This window comes from Pleurodeles waltl, chromosome 9 (assembly GCF_031143425.1).
Source record: "Pleurodeles waltl isolate 20211129_DDA chromosome 9, aPleWal1.hap1.20221129, whole genome shotgun sequence".
Classification (NCBI taxonomy): domain Eukaryota; kingdom Metazoa; phylum Chordata; class Amphibia; order Caudata; family Salamandridae; genus Pleurodeles; species Pleurodeles waltl.
This window is the reverse complement of record NC_090448.1, coordinates 458,694,581-458,711,907: the sequence shown is the minus strand read 5'-3', so window position 1 is coordinate 458,711,907 and position 17,327 is coordinate 458,694,581. Positions and strand designations below refer to the sequence as shown.

Below are 17,327 nucleotides of genomic sequence, written 5' to 3'. Positions count from 1 at the left end.
CATAGTCACGAAGGAATCTGAATTCCAATTTGTGCAGTATTTACTACATGAGGGACATACCCTAAGTATGGTTTTTTACCACATGCAGTAATTATGGGCATCTCTGCAAATTTCCCCTGACAGAAAAGAGGCAAACCTGCAGAAACCTATGCAGTAAATACCAATATCACTATTATGCCTTATTCGGACGTCACAAAATCCAAATAATAGTCATTTACCATACCAAGCAAGTACCACACCAAACAGTGACAGTATTTAAGAGATGCAATAAATACCACACACACTTAGGGATATCCTTCCAAATGAAAAGCAAGTAAAGGCTAATCAGTAGAGAAAGCCCGTAAATCATTAGCCCTGTTCCATTCTGATAAAACATACTACCTTTAAGTGAGGAATAGAATAAATCTACAAAAGTCAAACGGTTTAAAGCCGTATCTAGGAGCTCAGAAAAGTATACAAACTGTGGTGGCATGATGAGCAAAAAAACTTATAGATTAAACCCAGATCTGGGACAGGGGCAATGTTTAATTTGTTCCACATTCCGCCCATCATCTGTTCTTTTTGCTTTTGTCACCCTACGTGGGAAGGGTATGCCCAGATGTTGGTCCTGTGCTCTCTGGATTCAACCTAGCCTGGCTGAAGATGGGTGATACTCCAAACCTGGTCCTAGTATGCTTGTTTCCAGTCGAGGGAGGACCTGGCCTGGCAGTTTGGACTGAACTGTTCCCATGGGGAGCAGGGTCAAGACTGGTTTGCATATGACTGCGTCCAAACTGGGGTTGCATGTTGAGCAAAAAAAACTGATGGATTAAAGCCAGGTCTGTGACCGGGCGGGGGGTGGGCGGTTGGTGAACGTTTGATTTGCTCCGCATTCCTTCAATCATTTGTTCTTTTTGCAAGATGCAACCCACGACCTCCTTAAATATCTCAATTTGTTGTGGCATCGCCGATAGACCCGGGAACTCAGGGTGCATCAGAATCAGATGTGGAATAGACTCCTTGGCAGCTGACCAGGAGAAAGACTGTGGGCGGCTTGACATTCTTGCAACTTCTCAGGTGGTGAGGGTGGGAGAAGGACCAGTTGGACAGCTTAACTTTCTTCTTAGACACTGACCTACCCAAAAGTAAGACCACAACAACAACCACAACCTGTCGCCCGACCAGCCCTGAGAGTGATAACAGGTCCATGTCCTTGACTTTAAGCGGGAATACCCCTTATGGGGCTTCCTTCAGTGTTCAGGAAATCAGGTATTCCCCAGCCTCAATTCTGCATGGAATCCAAAAAGCTTGCTCTTCGTTTTGGAAAAAGACAACCATCCAAGGATGGTTCATTCTGATAGTTAAAATGCTTCAGCTGGAGTGTCATTCAGGGAGTGTCCTGTGCTGTGAAACCGAAGCCCGGCAGACAGCTAAACAAGCCTTCCTGCCCGGGTGCCTGCTTGTCTGAAAGAAATGCATTTGTGCGCTACAAGTTAATCTGAAAATGTAAAGTGTAATCTGCAAATATAAAGAGGATGCTTGGGGGAGCCTGTACTGCCTTTAACTGATCGAATCACTGGAAGCACTGTGATGACAAAGATTTATTATTTTTGAGTGGTAGTGCAAAGAGTTAACAACTGAGCTGTGATGTGCTTGCTTTTAACTGTAATTGTATTTACTTACTATCCCTGAGGTGTTTAAGTAACAAGTACGTAAAAGAAAAAAACATTGTATTACGTACAGTCTGGTCTGCGTAAATTCTATTGTAAAACATTTTACACATTTTCTAGCAGTCTTTCTCATACTGTGTGTAATGCATGTCTTACACAATCACAGTGCTTTCTGTCACAGACTGGGACCTCGTAGCATTAAGCTTACACAAGTCACTATTCTCCACTGTACCAACCAGGATTCACTTCTCTTGCACTCTGGTTACACACACAGACATCCACAGTGCACTAACTAATAGAGGTTTTACAATGTACTATAGTGCATTTCCCACTGAGTAACAATTTTTTTTATTTTTCATTTAAGCTGCCCATTATTTTATATGTAGCTCCTTGTTGGTGAAAGACCTAAAAAACTGATGTCAACAACAGCAGCTAACTAATATAACCAGGAGTCCGTTTTTGCTAAAATAGAAGCGCCTGATTTCATAATGTTGAAAATAAAAACCTTTTTAGAAAAACATTGTGAAAGAAGATTTAAGGGACCACTTCCTCCCCTGAAGTTAAAGAAAGCATCCTACTTGGACCTTACAGTTAATCGTTAATGATTGTAAATGGTATGTTTTAATCATGAGGAATGATGTTCAGCAACCTCCAGTTGCATGCAGCTGTAAAAGCCAAGCAGTCAGCATCCCATGAAATACAGTGTGGTTCTCCTCGGATGCTGAACACTAAAGTTGCAGCCCATGCAAAACAGCCATTACACCCGGGGTCACTGGAATTATGTCATTGTGCGGCTGCTGTGATTTTCGCATAATTATAGATTTGCCGCATTAGCCACATTATCCATCATCTATGGCATAATCAGCTTATTTTTTTCTAAAAAATAGTTTATAGCTCGAACGGTTCAAAAGTTACTAAAAAGCAGCTACACGTTTTGCAGAGCAGTAGAAGGCCCTCTGCAAAGCTAGACTGGTCAATTTTGTGTTGCTTATTGCTGTATTTGGGAGTTAAACTAGTATTAATGAGGTCAACCACATTTTGACTGTCTCTCTGCAGAAAACCAGACACACCCATCACATTAGTTCAAAAAGGTGTTATCATCCAAATAAGTTTTGTCAAAATATGTTTTGGTTGTGAAAAATAAAGTATCACTCTGCATTTTTGGGTAATTATTTTTGGAGACTTTGTGTTTGTGTGTCAAGCCTTCACCACTGAACCAGTCACTGAGTAACCTTTCGGGTGCTGAACACTGTTTAATATTATTCCTCCACTGTAAAAATGATTTATTTACCATGGGAATTGGAGGTGTTTATGGTTGGCGATAGTTGGTGATGATGAGGAGTACCAGGCTCTAGAAAAGTTTGTCTGGAGGGGGTCCTTATGCCTAAGGAATTTTGACAGGGGGATCTCGGCATCAAAAACTTTGAAGACCTCTGGCCTAAGCTGTAGTTTTAGAAAAAGACATGCACTAGGGGAAAAAAATGAGAGAAAAAGCTTATCGACCGACGAGAAACTGATGAAAAAAAGTGACAAGAAAAAGTAGCAGCTAGCTCATGAACTGCATGAGAAAAAAGAGACTGACTTCAATGCGCTTAGGTAGTGCCTATATGAGGCTGCAACGGTAACTTCCAGGGCGGAACAAAGTTGATGCAGAGTTTTACGACAACACCTACTGATGTGCAAAGGCTATGCTGAAAATCTTCTGTATCCAGTTTAGGGTATTTTAAAGGTGAGGGATCTGCTGTTACAAGTATCCATCAGAAACCACATTACAAGTCACATTTCGTTCTTCGTCATGAGACACTATCTGATATTCAAAACAGGTAGTATATATTACCAAACTAACCTTAAAGATCTAGTCAGGGCCACAAAATGAATCATTCATTATTTCAGTAAGTTGCATAGAAAAAACAAACTCACAAAGATAATCTATAATACAGTCAGAATTCAAGCAATGATGTTTAGCAAAAGAATGCACCGATCGCCACAAGGCAGCTTCACAAATGACACACTTTGGGGCAGGAGCTGCTTTTCACAAAGTAAGCATTTACTTACCTAGCTAAGTTCTGAAAGCTTTTCATGCTAAGTGATGATACAGTCCCCCTCTACATCTAGCTATAGTCTGGCATTCCAACCTTTTCCAGAGATGCAGGGCCTCTTGGCACAGGGTCCACAACCTCACCCGCTATGTTTATTGCAATTCCACATGATGGTGGTGGTGGCCGTGAACACCTGTACTAGCCTTCCCTTGATGAAAAGAAGAAAGGCTTTGCTTTGAATGCCAGACAAATTGCTCTATAAACTCCAAAAGGTTGCTGTGGAGCAGAGACTCCCCAAGAGACCGGAGTCCTCTGATATCCACCTCTCCTAGATGGCTGCCCTAACCCCGAGGTCATGCATCTGTCAGTGCAGAAGGTTTTGGGTGGGGAAGGGAGAGGGGTCTGCCGCTGACCCAATCGCTGATTGTCAGCAACAAACAGATCATTTGCAGTTCTCTCAGACAGATATCTGCACCAGGTCTGACAGAATCCCCTGTAGGTGCGCAAACTGGGTCTTCCGATCCCACTGCAAAGCATGCATATGCCACGGGGCATGTGTTTCCAGCAAGGTGCAGGAGGCCATGAGGACAAGCAGCCTCAGAGTCAGTCTCACCGAAATCCAGATTAGAAGCTGAAACATCACAATACTAGCCTGAATATCCTGAACTCTGTCTCCAGAGGATAGCCCCAAAAGTGCACTGTTTCCAGAAAACTTCAGATGAAAGGGAGCGTGTGAGAGGGAGTCAGGTATGACTTCAGCACATTTATAGTGAACCTCAGCAAATGCAGGCGGTCTGCCATAGCTTGGAAGTGGGAGACAACTGCCTGAGGCAAGCCACATTCAACAGCCAGTCATCGAGGTAGTGGAAGACTAGAACCCCTGACCTCCACAGATGTGCTCCAACTATTGCCATTACTTTCATAAACACCAGATGGGCACAAGCGAGGCCAAAAGGGAGCACAGCAACTGAAAAGGCTTGTGGCCCACTGAACTGGGGTAATGCCTGTAGGCAGACAGGATGGCTATAGGAAAGTAGGTGTCCAAGTCGATTGCTACTATCCAATTCTCCAGGATCCAAGGCAGGCAGATCTTGAGACAATGTGGGCATCTCAAATTCCTCCTTCTCCAGAAAGAAGTTGAGAGGGTGCAGGTCCGAAATAGGGCAGAGGTCTCCATCTTTCTTGGGAACCAGAAAGTAGCGGGACAAGCAATCACAACCTACCTCTGATGCCTGCACCCTCTCAATGGCTCCTTTGCTGAAAAGAGCCTGAACTTCCTTACAAAGCAGAAAGAGGTTGTCCTTCATCAGCAGCCTGAGGATGGTGGCATGGGTGGTGGGGTTTCTAAGAAAGGGATGGAGTAACTTTGCTGAACAATTTGAAGTACCCACTTGTCTGATGTTATGGACTGCCAGTGGGGCAGGTGATGCTGGATCCTGGTGCCCACTGGCTGCCTTTGATGTTAAGAGGGCAAACTAAAGATGTTTGAAGGCTATGGCTGCTGGGGGTGTGGTGGACTGGGTAGATCTCTGGCAGCATGCCCCACATGGCTTGTGGGTGCTGCCTCCGTGGCCACGAATGGACCAAACCTGTTCGCTTTGTTGGCTGGGTGGGGATGAATGCAGCTGGTAGTCCCTAGTGTAGCCATGGAAAGAGTGCAAGGCAAAATGGAGTTGGCATGTGGCCACGGAGACACCCAGTGACCGGGCAGTGGCCCAGCTACCCTGAAAGTGCTCCAGTGAGGAATCTGCCACATCGTCGAAGAGGTGAGAGCCATCAAAGGGCATGTCTATAAAGGATGCCTGGACAGCCCCCCGAAAAGCCAGTAGATCTCTGCCAGGCATGGCATGAGTGTCACTAACAAATCGCTCTGCCTAGCAAGTCAACTGTAACATCGCAAAATAAAATGATGGACGGATTGTTGAAACTTTTCAAACACTCACCCCCAGGCACAGATCTGGGTTTAATCCATCGTTATTTTGCTTGCCATGTCACCTCAGTTCTGACCCAGCCATATGCAAATCAGTCTTGACCCTGCTCCCTATGGGAGCAGTCCAGCCCGAACTGCCAAGCCAGGTCCTCCCTGGATAGAATTCGAGCAGCCTGGGACCGGGTTCAGGGTATGACCCAGGCTAGCTTTAATCCAGTGGTACAGCAAGCAAGGGATCCACGTCTGGGCATACCCTAGCTACTTAGGATGCACAAGGCAACATCATAAAATAAAATGATGGAAGGAGTGTTGAAACTTTTCAAACACTCACCCCTTCACAGATCTGGGTTTAATCCATCATTATTTTGCTTGCCACGTCACCCCAGTTCGGACCCAGCCATATGCAAATCAATCTTGACCCTGCTCCCTATGGGAGCAGTCCAGCCTGAACTGCCAAGCCAGGTCCTTCCTGGACAGAATTTATGCATCCTGGGACTGGTTTCAGGGTAGCAAGTCAACTGTATCACGTCCGCATCAAATGGTGAACTTTGGTGCATCCCTGCCACCAACAATAGCCTGGTTCAGAATGGCTCGGGTCTTCTCGGAGAAATGGACAGCACTTGTGCAATCAAATTCCAAACTGTGTGGGCGTGGCCTGCCGTCCTGCAAGATGGGCATCACGCTGTGAGGGTCTGCAGGGCAGGGGCATAAATCCGTCCATATTCCTGACGGATCGGAGGCCAGATGGCGCTTTTGTGCACCCGCCTTCTGTGCTGAGGCCCTGAGCCAGTTCAGCGCCTGTTTGGGTCGCTGGAGGTGGTGCCTGACCTTGTGCGCGGCTTGTGTGGGCCCTGGCGGTGGACGGGAGGTGGCCGCTGGCAGAGTGCGGGACGGTGACTGTCCCACCCCCAAGAAGGAGACTTGGGGCTCTGAGGTCTGACACACCTGGGCCGCGTGTGTGCCTCCGGTGCGGGATGTCTGCAGGGCTGGATCGGCGACGAGGATCGGGCAGCGGGCCCTGCGGGTGAGTGAGCCGGCATGCTGGGTCCTGTGGGTAGGGCCTAGAGCGGCATGCGCTGACGGCACCACGCCCGCGACATGGGTCAGTGCCGGCTGGCTGCTGCTGATGGCGGACCTGGGTTTTTTGCCAGGCGACCCACCCTTCCTCCTGGAGCGGGAGCGGTTCTGGGAGGGTGGGGTACCTCCATGATGGGGTCTGGTCCCCGGTGCAGCCTTGTCTGTTCCGTGGCTGCCCGGGGGAGGGAGGAGAGGAGGGGGGGGGCGGTCGGGGAATGAGATGAACAGAGGGTGAGCGCTCCCCCCGTTTCCAACTTCTACACTGTGGCAGTGGAGTAAGTCGGTGAGACCCGGGAATCTGACGTGGGGGAGAGGCACAGTGTGCTGATACTCACCTGTGGGTGAGATGGGAGAGTAGGCACCCCCCCGTTCACACTGCTAGAACACAACTGGGTGGTATCTTGCATGTGCTTCGGCCCTTCAATAGCGGATTTCGGACACTCCTCCCCCCTCCAGTGCAGTCTGGCTTGTGGTACTACTGGTGTTAGGGAGGCTCCTGCCAACCCACCCATACCGAGGTGGACGACAGATGGCCACGCCGACGCCCCACTGGATGAGTCCAATCAAGTTGTTTGCTGATATGCGGTAGGATCTGTGTTTGGGTGGGTTTGTAGAGCTGGCTCTACTGGGGGCCAGCGTGGGTGAGGGGGGGTTGTTGTCTTGTTGGTTATCGTATTGAATGCTCTCTCTTTACCTTTGCCTATCTGTATTTCCTTGTCCTCGCTGCTGTCTCGAATTGTGACTGGATGGGGGATGGCAGCAGTGCAGTTGAGGAGTTTGCTATGATGGCTCCTAGTGGGGTGACATATGTGAACTGTTTGACCTGGAATGTCCAGGGGCTGAATGATGGGCGAAAGATGTGATTAGTATCGGCCTATAGCCAGCGTCGTGCGATAGATGTCTGCATGCTCCAAGAAATTCACCTGACTACTGCTACGAAGCACAGGGTGAAGGCCGGCTGGATTGGGGAGTGTCATGTAGCTGCGTATTCGAGCTATGCGAGGGGGGTAGCCATTTTGATCAGAAGGGGACTGCAATGGCGTACTGAGAAAGTGATTATAGACCCCATGGTCGCTATGTCCTACTGCAGGGTACGTAACACGACAGGCCATTTTGACTGGTGTCAGTTTATGGTCCTAATGTGGACGACCCGCAGTTCTTTGAGGAGGTGTGGCACTTGGTGTTCTCCCTGGGTCGCTACTGTGTGGCAGAGACTTCAATGCAGTTCTGGATATATTGGCGGATCGTGAGAGCCAGGCTCGGCCCCAGCACCTGGCGGCTGCTGGGACGCTTTCTCGAATCATGACGGAGGGTGCTGTGGTAGATTTATGGAGGGTAAAACACGGTGATGAATGAGAAGGAACATGCATCAACACAGTACATAACAGCTGGTCACGTATTGATACATGGCTTGGCACCAGCAATGTGGAGCTCTGGCCAGAGTCTACTGAACACATGCCTCGCACCTTGTTGGACCATTCTCTGGTTCTTTTGAAGTTGGGAATTCCAGGTGGCGCACGCCGTGACTTCCTGTGGAGACTACCGTGCGATGCATTGCAATATCAAGCCTTTAGAGAGGAGTTGCAAACGGCTATAGTGGAATACTTCACGGTTAACAAAGGATTGGTTTCGTCGGCTGGCACTTTGTGGGAGGCAGTTAAGGTGGTGATCTGGGGGATCTGCTCAGCTGAGAAACACAGCGTGCTCAGGGTGATACGTTGGGAATTGGCAGACCTGGAGGCCCAGCTGATCATGCTGGAGAAGCAACTATGCGCCGACATGTCCAATGCCCTCCTGGCTGAGATCTGGGAGAAATTGTCAGAATACGAGGCGGCGGCGCTTCGTGAGATCTGCTTTCTGGATAGAGAGGCTAAAGCAAGACGGTACGGATAGGGCGAGAGTGCAGGCAGAACGTTGGCGGCAATGCTGCGTCGGCCGTGGGCTGGGAATTATATTGTGGAGCTGTTGGACTCTGCTGATGAACGTCAGGCTGGTGCTGACTAGGTCAAGCAGGTGCTAACAGTTTTATGCCTTCCCTTATTCTGCCTCGGAGAGGCCGTGCCCGGAGAGAAACACAGAATATTTCTAGGACATCAGCCTGCTTTGGCTGGAGAACATGCACAGGCAGTATCTGGACTCGCCGTTCCCTTGTTAAGGACATCATACAGGTCATCCGTATCCTGCCGGGAGATATGGCTCCTGGCTTAGATGGGCTTACAGCGGCCTTCTGTAAGGAATATGCAGATTTATTGGCTCTGCAGGTATTAGATGTGTATGCCGAGGCGCTTGAGAATGGCATCCTCACGCTGTCGCTGCGTGAGGCCCTCATAGTTACTATATTGAAGCCGGGTAAAGATCCATGTCATTGTGACTCGTATAGGCGACTATCGCTTATAAATCTGGATAATAAGATATTAGCGAAACTGATAACGACGCATCAGCAGCCCCTTCTCCCGTCTCTGGTGCTCCCGGATCAATCTGGCTTCATGCCGGGTCGCTCGACCCTGTATGATCTTCATGCCTTCTTTGCTGTATCTCGAATGGTGAATCCTGAAGACCATGCTGCGGCTGTTTTTTTGGACGCCACTAAGGCGTTTGACTCCCTACAATGGCCATATATGTTTGGCCTGTTATCGAGGGTGGGTTTGAGCCCCAGATTCATCCAATTTATCAGTCTGTTGTATTTGGCTCCGGTGGCAAGATTATGAATTAATGGGGTGACATCAGATCCCTTTCCGGTGTCTAGGGGTACTCGGCAGGGCTGCCCCCTTTTGCCCCTGCTATTTGCAGTGATGATGAAGCCACTTGCCGCGCATTTGAGGCAGCATCATAATCACAGGGGCTTGGCGTTTAGACAACGCCCAATCCTGGTCTCTATGTACGCTGATGATGTTGCTTTAAATGTACGGGACCCGCAGGTTCACCTCGACATACTAATAGATGAGATTGCACGTTTTGGTCAGATCTATGAGATCACAATAAACTGGTCTAAGTCTGTGGTTCTAACTTTGTCGGCTATTACGACATAGTACCACTCGAGATACCTCATGAGTTGGGCCGATGGTCTGGTACGTTATTTGGGCATATGGGTGTGCAGGGAGTTGGATGAATTATGGCAGGGCCATTATGTGGCTAGAAGACAGGGTGAAGGCGTAGCATTCTCTACCGCTTTTGCTGACTGGCCGTATAGCAATTGCTAAGATGTTAGTCCTGCCCAAATTTCTCCATTTGTCTACCAACATTCCTCTCACGCTCACATCTAGCTTCTTGAAACGACTTAGGTCTATCCTCATTTCCTTGGTCTGGGCCAGTAAGCAGCCCAGGATCTCATGGGAGATGCTCACGCTGCCATTTGAGCTGGGCGTCTTGGCTGCTCCAGATCTGAAACTTTATTATAATTGCGCACAGGCCCACTATGCGCATTTTTGGACCCGCCCCATAAAATATTTACCGCACCTGGCTCCAGAACATGATTCTGTTTGGCCCGCCCTCCTGTCTGGAGTGTTATAAGAAAGGCCCAGTTCTAGGACGCGGGATGTGGATACGGTGGCGTGCACAGTGCAGGCCTGGCGGGCTCTTATGCAGCGGGCTGGGACCTGTGTACCGCTTGCGCCCTCGACACTGATGCGGGATGCTGTGCACCAGAGTACACTGGGGGGTCGCCGAATGGACGAGCATATGCGCACATTGCAGCTGATAACCCTGGTGTCTTGGTATCCTGAGAAATCATTTATCTCTCCGGAAGTTGCGCTCTGTGCGCTGTATGATACTGTGCAATATCGGCTCATTACCTACAAATCAGAGAGTTCCTGCGGTCCAGACACCCTGGTTTCCCTGTGGCGCCCCTGACGAGCCACGTCTTGGAGTTACTTTACAGGTCCCCATCTCCCTGCGGCCTTATTACAGGCCTGTATGTGTGTATGCAGATGACTACACCTGTGGTGTCGTCTAGGGCCTGAGCACAATGGGAGGTAGATATAGGGGGGACTCTGTCGGATGACGTTTGGCGGTATTGTTGTGCACACATGCGTGAGCTCTCCCACAACTATAGACTGTGATTATTAAATTTAAAATTTCTGCCTCGCTTGTATTATACACTGCGACGTCACAAGAAGATTGACTAACAAATGCGATAGGTGCGCAGAGGCGTATTTCATACACCTGGCGTGGGGTTGTGGGGCGCTGCAGGGATTCTGGATGGATGTGCTGAGTGCGCTGGAGGAAACGGTCAGGCTTGAGTTGCCGAGGTCCCCTAAACTTGCTCTTCTGGGATACATCAGGGAGATCCCCCCCGAAAACAGGAGATTGGTGGGATTGCTTCTGGTGCTGGCGAAGCGCAGAGTGGCGATGTGTTGGGGTAGAGGGCAGACACCCCGCTGCCAGTATTGGTAGCGGGATGCTGCGTACTGCCAGGAGCAGCTAGTGGCCTACTGGGAACTAATGGCACCCAACTCTTAGCCACAAGATGTGCGGTCCCCTTTGCGGGTCTTCCTTGAATCTGGGCTACAGAGAGGTACGACGGAAGCCGGTGTCTAAAATGATCCGCGGCGACTACCCCCAGGCCCCCCCCCCCCCTCCTTGGTGAACTGAGACAACGCTTTGTTCTTTCAGGCTGGCTGTGACACCTGTGAGGACTTCCTCTTTTCTTCCTTTTTCTATTCTTCTCTTCGTCTATCTTTTCTCATTCCCGATGCAGATGTTGGCATGCATAATTGTGCTGGCTGCTCCTAGTCTGCTTATACTTTATCTACATGAAAATGTATTAAATGCAAAATCGCCAAATAGGAATGGTATGGTATTCCGTCAGGCTCTAACGTTAGTTGTGATTTTTGCAATTTGCTCTCTGAGGGTTCTGCCTTATGCATAGGAGACGTTTCTTGTTCTGTATAACATTAACTTCATGAAAGCAATAAATACATTTAAAAAAACAAAACAACAAAATTCCAAACTGTGTGGGTACACCAGCCTAAGAGGCATTCGGTGTTCGCCAACTGCAGTGCAAGGCTGGTGGAAAAGAGCATCCCCTTGCCAAAGTTATCCAGTGGTGTTGTAGGGAAAGCATCAGAGTTGACGTTGGAGGTGGAGACCTAGACAACTATGCTCTCCAGTGTGTTGTGCTGGAGAAGGAAAGCTGCGACTGCAGGAGTAGGGCGATGGTGGTGGGCAATTGTCCTGTGCACAGGAGTCCCTGTGCAGGGCTTAGCCCACACCCTGAGCAAGACATCTGTGCAGGCTTCATTAAAAGGGATGTTCTCTGAGGACGACTCCTGGCTGAATCACCTCTGTCAAGACGTTTAACTTGACTGCCACTGAGGCCAGTGTAGGGTCCAGGACCTGAGGTGCCCTCCTCAGCACCATGGCAAAGGAAGCCCCTTAGGCCATTGCCAAACTAGTAGGAGAGACTAAGCCAGTGTCTGGGGAAGTGTCCAGACCACCAGCATCCGCCAGTTTGTCATACCAGCTGCCTTTGGCCTCTCCTAAGGGGCACTGGTAGCCAATACAATCCTCAAATAGTCTCCAGTCATACTCCTCTGAGGGCCTGCCGAAAAAAGAAGGCCCTGGCTACTGAACATCGAGTTCCGGCCGGTGCTGGAGTCGACGCTGAGCGATGTCCCACTCTGTATAGGAGTTGGGTATGATGATGAGAGTCAGCGCTGCTGGAAGCGTCACTGGAACTGGCTCCAGGAAAGGTTGTGGTCTTGCAACCAGAGCCGGTCAAGATCCAGCACCAGATCCAAGGAGCTGAACTGGCGCTGAAGGCAGATTCTTCAGTGGAAATCCAGAGGAGGCACCTGCCGAACCCACGGGGCCTGAGGGCGCTCTAGAGGGGCTGTCCCACCGAAATATGAGGTTTAAGGCCTCACAAAAATTGCATAGCTGGGTGGGGAACGCTCAGGCTCGTGGAAATTCAAGGAAGTGCAGCGCGGACCGAGAGACAGGCCCCACGGCTGACACATGGCAACAGGTCCAATAGTGGTCACATCGTTCCTGCGCCTCGTCCGATAGCTTGGACCAGCACGGCAGAGTCAAAGAACATTTTTTGTGGGGCTTACTCGATGAGTTCAAGCACAACGACAAGTGACTGGAATGTCTCTGCAAACGGGCTTGGGACCATCCACGCAACCAGGACCGGGAGGATCACGGAGTCCATCAGGGATTACACACGCAGCACTTTGGGGTTCACGGCGCAACAGTCTTTAAAGGCCTTGGAGTCATGGCCCAGCTCCAGGCACAAAACAGATGGGGGTCTGTTACAGACATCTGTCTGTGACAGGAGCCACAAGGTTTAAACCCCACAGGTGTTTTGGGGTCCCAAAATGAGAGGAAAATGTTGAAAAACGTATCCAAAAAGTGGACAGAAGTAGCTCTCTCTGGATCTATGCTGATGGTGTGGAAGTGAAAGAATTGATGTCAGTGTGCTGGGGTGATGCCTATATAAATACTGAGCATGTGACATCCAGCAAAATATAAATATATATATATATATATATATATATATATATATATTTTCTTATATATATATTCTTATATCTGCAAACAAAAAATTTAAAAATATATATACATATATATATATATGTAGACAAAAAGAAATGCCGAAGCCTGACTGTTTGAAACATACCACGTTCTTTATTATCCCATATCGATAGGCAGCATAGAAACTATGCTGCCTATCGATATGGGATAATAAAGAACGTGGTATGTTTCAAACTGTCAGGCTTCGGCATTTCTTTTTGTCTACATGTTGCTACGGGATCTCCGTCCCCGTCAAGCAGAAGCCGCCCTGTAGGGTCGGGGGCTCCCAGGATGGAGAACTTTTGGACTGACACACATATTATATATATATATATATATATATATATATATATATATATATATATATATATATATATATATATATATATATATATATATATATATATATATATATATATATATATATATATATATATATATATATATATATATATATATATAGGGCAACTACAACTCTTTAAAGACTTTCATGTTATCTTGTTATAGTAAATCTGTGTGGATGATTTTCCTTATGTGTTGTTATAGATCACATTAAGTCCAGCTATCATCATTGGGGGCGTCTCTAGTTTCTACATTTACTGTCTTTTTTGTCATTCTAATGCTCACATGCATAAAGGATGTGTATCTGTGTGCTTGCTGAGGGACTTTCTTTGTTTATTTAGCCTCAGCATAAAAACAATGTCAAAGGCTGTTTTAAAATACATGCAGTGATCCAATAGTGATATAGAGGCGCACCATGATGTGGAGAACTGGACTGAGATTAAGAAGAAAGTCTAAATGTCGAGGAAATCCTAAAGGAATGTAACGTTAACCTGAGAAAACATCACACAAGTTAACTGGCACAACCTCAACTGAGCCAAAGATGCTAAAGGTTTGTTTCTTTTTAACTGTAGAAAGTATGAAGAAAATTGTAGCAAATGTAGAAGATTCAGTCTTCAAGCCTGCTATCTGCACAATTCTACCATGGCGGAGTGGACAAACGGTGAAGAATCGTGTCTTCAGAAGACAAAGCCTGCATCCTGCCAATATCTAAAAAACATTATGGTAGTGTTACTTCTCACACAGCCCTTGAACTCCTTTTCCATATGCAGCGTGCAACACTCCATAGGGCAGCAAGGACCAAGACAGTATAAACACAAAAGTAAACCACTATTGTTACTCCTGTTCTTCAACAGACAGAAACACTCTGAATATATAAATAAGAGACCATGGCTTGAATAAAAAAAGAGCAGTAAGATTCTAGTGAGAACAAAGATAAAATGGTTGTGTAAAACCATGTGGAGAAACACGTGCTCAACAGAAAGAATAACTGAGGGAGATGTTGTAAAAAACAAAACACAAAATAGGGAAAACTGTAAAAGTTGTTCAGATATTCCAACACGAAAGAAATTCAAATGCAAGCAGATCATCTAGAGAGCTGAATGAGATTGGTGGACTCCTGCCTTGATGGGGGAGTATCCTGAAATACGATGGTCTATAGTTTTATGAACAGTGAATGCTATTTGCATGATTGTGATATAAAACATAACTTAAAAAATGTTGTTTAGAAATGTTGGATTGACTTTTCCATCAGTAGCAGATAAATGTCAGCAGCATAGGAAACAGGGAAAGAATTAAGTTATACATCTACATACTCTGCCCTCTGATGTGAAAAAAAGCCACATGATCAATGGTTGTCAAAAAGAAGCAACATCCAGGTAGGAAAGAGGAATCGGTCACTCGTAGTCTTATTTACAAGTTAGGAAAAAACACTCAGTTTTAAAATGGTAAATAAACAATGGATTAAGTCACAAAGGCAAACACATTCCACTAGAAGCTATGACTGAGCAAATACTTGTAATAATGTGCACAGTCAAACCATTAGTATACTATGAAACAATCGGCCATGAGATTTTAAATGTGTCAAACTGCACACTGATTTCATGTATCTCATACCACTTTTCTCAAACCTCTATCGTCCAGTAACACTATGAACTGGTTTCAGTGGAGTGTTTTTTAAAGGTACCAATTAAGTAATAGTTAATACATTCAGTTTGCTTTATATACAAATAAAAATATGTTGAATGCTACCTGCTTTGACAGATTTGTTTAGTGAATTGTACACAGACTGCTGATAGTTCTTTGGTGGCACGGACTGCTGAAGGTACATGGAATAAATGGAGCTTGAGTTCACAGTCTGAGGGCCTTTCCTGGGAGACTGTGGCCTGGATTCTTTATCAGCCAGAAAAGGTCGGATTGCCACAGTTATAGGAAGTTCTGGTCTAGGATCTCCACTTGGGAAGAAGGGGGAGGAGGAAGAAGAATGGTAAGTAGGACTTGGAGGTACAGATATTCTCTGCTGTATTTGCTGAGAGGAGCCTGGTTGATGTGTGTTGCTGGGCGGCAGTAGAGGAAGGGGTCTTTGTCGGTTTGGTAGCGTGGACCCTGGTCTAGGCAGGCTGCCATCCTTTCTTCTCTCCAATGAGTTTGTGGAACCTGCTCCCAGAGCAATAGAACTCGGATACGTTCCATAATTGTGAGTCAGTTGCTTAGTTATAGGAGGTGACATTTTCCCCATTTCAGAGCCCTGGAAAAAGAAATAAGGAAACCAAGTCAGACTTTTCAATTCAACTATTGTCACTTACAATTCTTTATCATAAACAATGGTAATTCTTAACTAGTAACACTACCACACATTTACTGTTTCAAGAGATGTGTATTTGATCATTAACAGGAATGAGTCTCTTCATCAAATAAAAAGTGAGTAGTTGTGCTAGTTCATCCTGCAAACAAAGAAGAAAATAACATCTCTAGAAAACACAAATTTATGCACCTCTGATATGGTGTAAAAAAGCAGCACAAACACAACTTTAACTTTCCCGCAGCAATTAAAATGCGCTTAAATAATGGCTTGAAGTTGCACTTGAGGTTTCTTTTGTTTTTTAAAAACTTTAAACGATGTGTGAAAAATCTAGTAAACCCACAAGCATTTGCAACTCTAAAGGGCCTTCGGAATCCACCACTTGTCTGTGGGGCATTTGGTGAGTCATGCAGCATTTTTGACATTTTAAGCTTTTGTAAGCTTTGAACATGAGGGGAATCATTTGAGAGGGTGCTTTTAAATGCCCCACAGGCAGGGACACCACATCAATATCGAGGTGAACATGTTTATGGCTTTTCAATGATAGAAACTAAAGCTCTAATATCAATCAAGACTTTCCATGATAGTGACTGAAGAGAAGAGATTCGGGATTTTGCAGTGAAAGAAACTGGATTCAACCAATTTGGCATAAAGCAGCTCTTTCAATTTATGTTAGTACATCCTCTGACTGTGGTTTAGTCTCAAAGAAACTTCAAAATGAACAGAACATGGCTTTCGGTGTGGTGTCTTCTGACCATCTCTGTATTGCTTCCCATTCTCTTTCCCCCTTTTATGCTTGTCATCCCTTATTTCCATAAGATCAGGATGGATGCAAGGCATGTGGGAGAAGAGATGGATAATTTTACTAAGTTAATATGTAGTGCGCTAGAGGTGGAACTTTAAGTACCCTCATGTCAATCATGACGTTTTACCCTTGAAAGATTGGAAAGTCCTGGCTGCCTATCTGGAAAAGAGAAGCTCTGGTCACTAGATATCAATGAACATTGACCCAACACATTGCAGATTACTTTTAGGCATGGTTGAAAAGCATAAGCAGTTGCAGGCAGCTTACATACACTAAGAATGGTCTTGGTGTTCTCCATGTACGACTAAAAGCAGAAATCAACAGAACGGACCAAGATGGCAAAGGGTATCAGCTACAAACTGAGAACACTAGGGAACAAAGCACAGCTTAAAGGACACTACAAAAATATGCAAAGGAGATAACTTGAAAGATGAAGAAACACAAACACCATTTGGTAGTGGTCAGTCAAAAAGGCAGTGCTGACCTTTAGGTAGTGAACAATTAAAACATGATGTTACATGGTACACTGTAAGATGCCATCCTAAGGCCAGAGGGAACAGATAGACACATGGTTTCAGTTACTCAAGGGCAGAAATCATACCTGCAAGAAACATAAGCAAATCATGTTTTCAAGGAAAACACCAACTCAAAAGGCCCCAAAGTCTGCCTCAGT

At 46.4% G+C, this 17,327-nt stretch overlaps 1 protein-coding gene across 3 annotated transcripts in view; it reads right to left on the bottom strand.

Annotated features, from left to right (window-relative positions):
• PPP1R13B (protein phosphatase 1 regulatory subunit 13B) overlaps positions 1–17,327 on the bottom strand; it is a 411,799-nt gene that overhangs the window by 86,090 nt on the left and 308,382 nt on the right. For all 3 annotated transcript variants that reach the window (XM_069207265.1, XM_069207264.1, XM_069207266.1), the window contains one exon: positions 15,300–15,795. In XM_069207265.1, the coding sequence (XP_069063366.1) occupies positions 15,300–15,795 (496 nt within the window). The remainder of the gene's footprint in view (positions 1–15,299; positions 15,796–17,327) is intronic.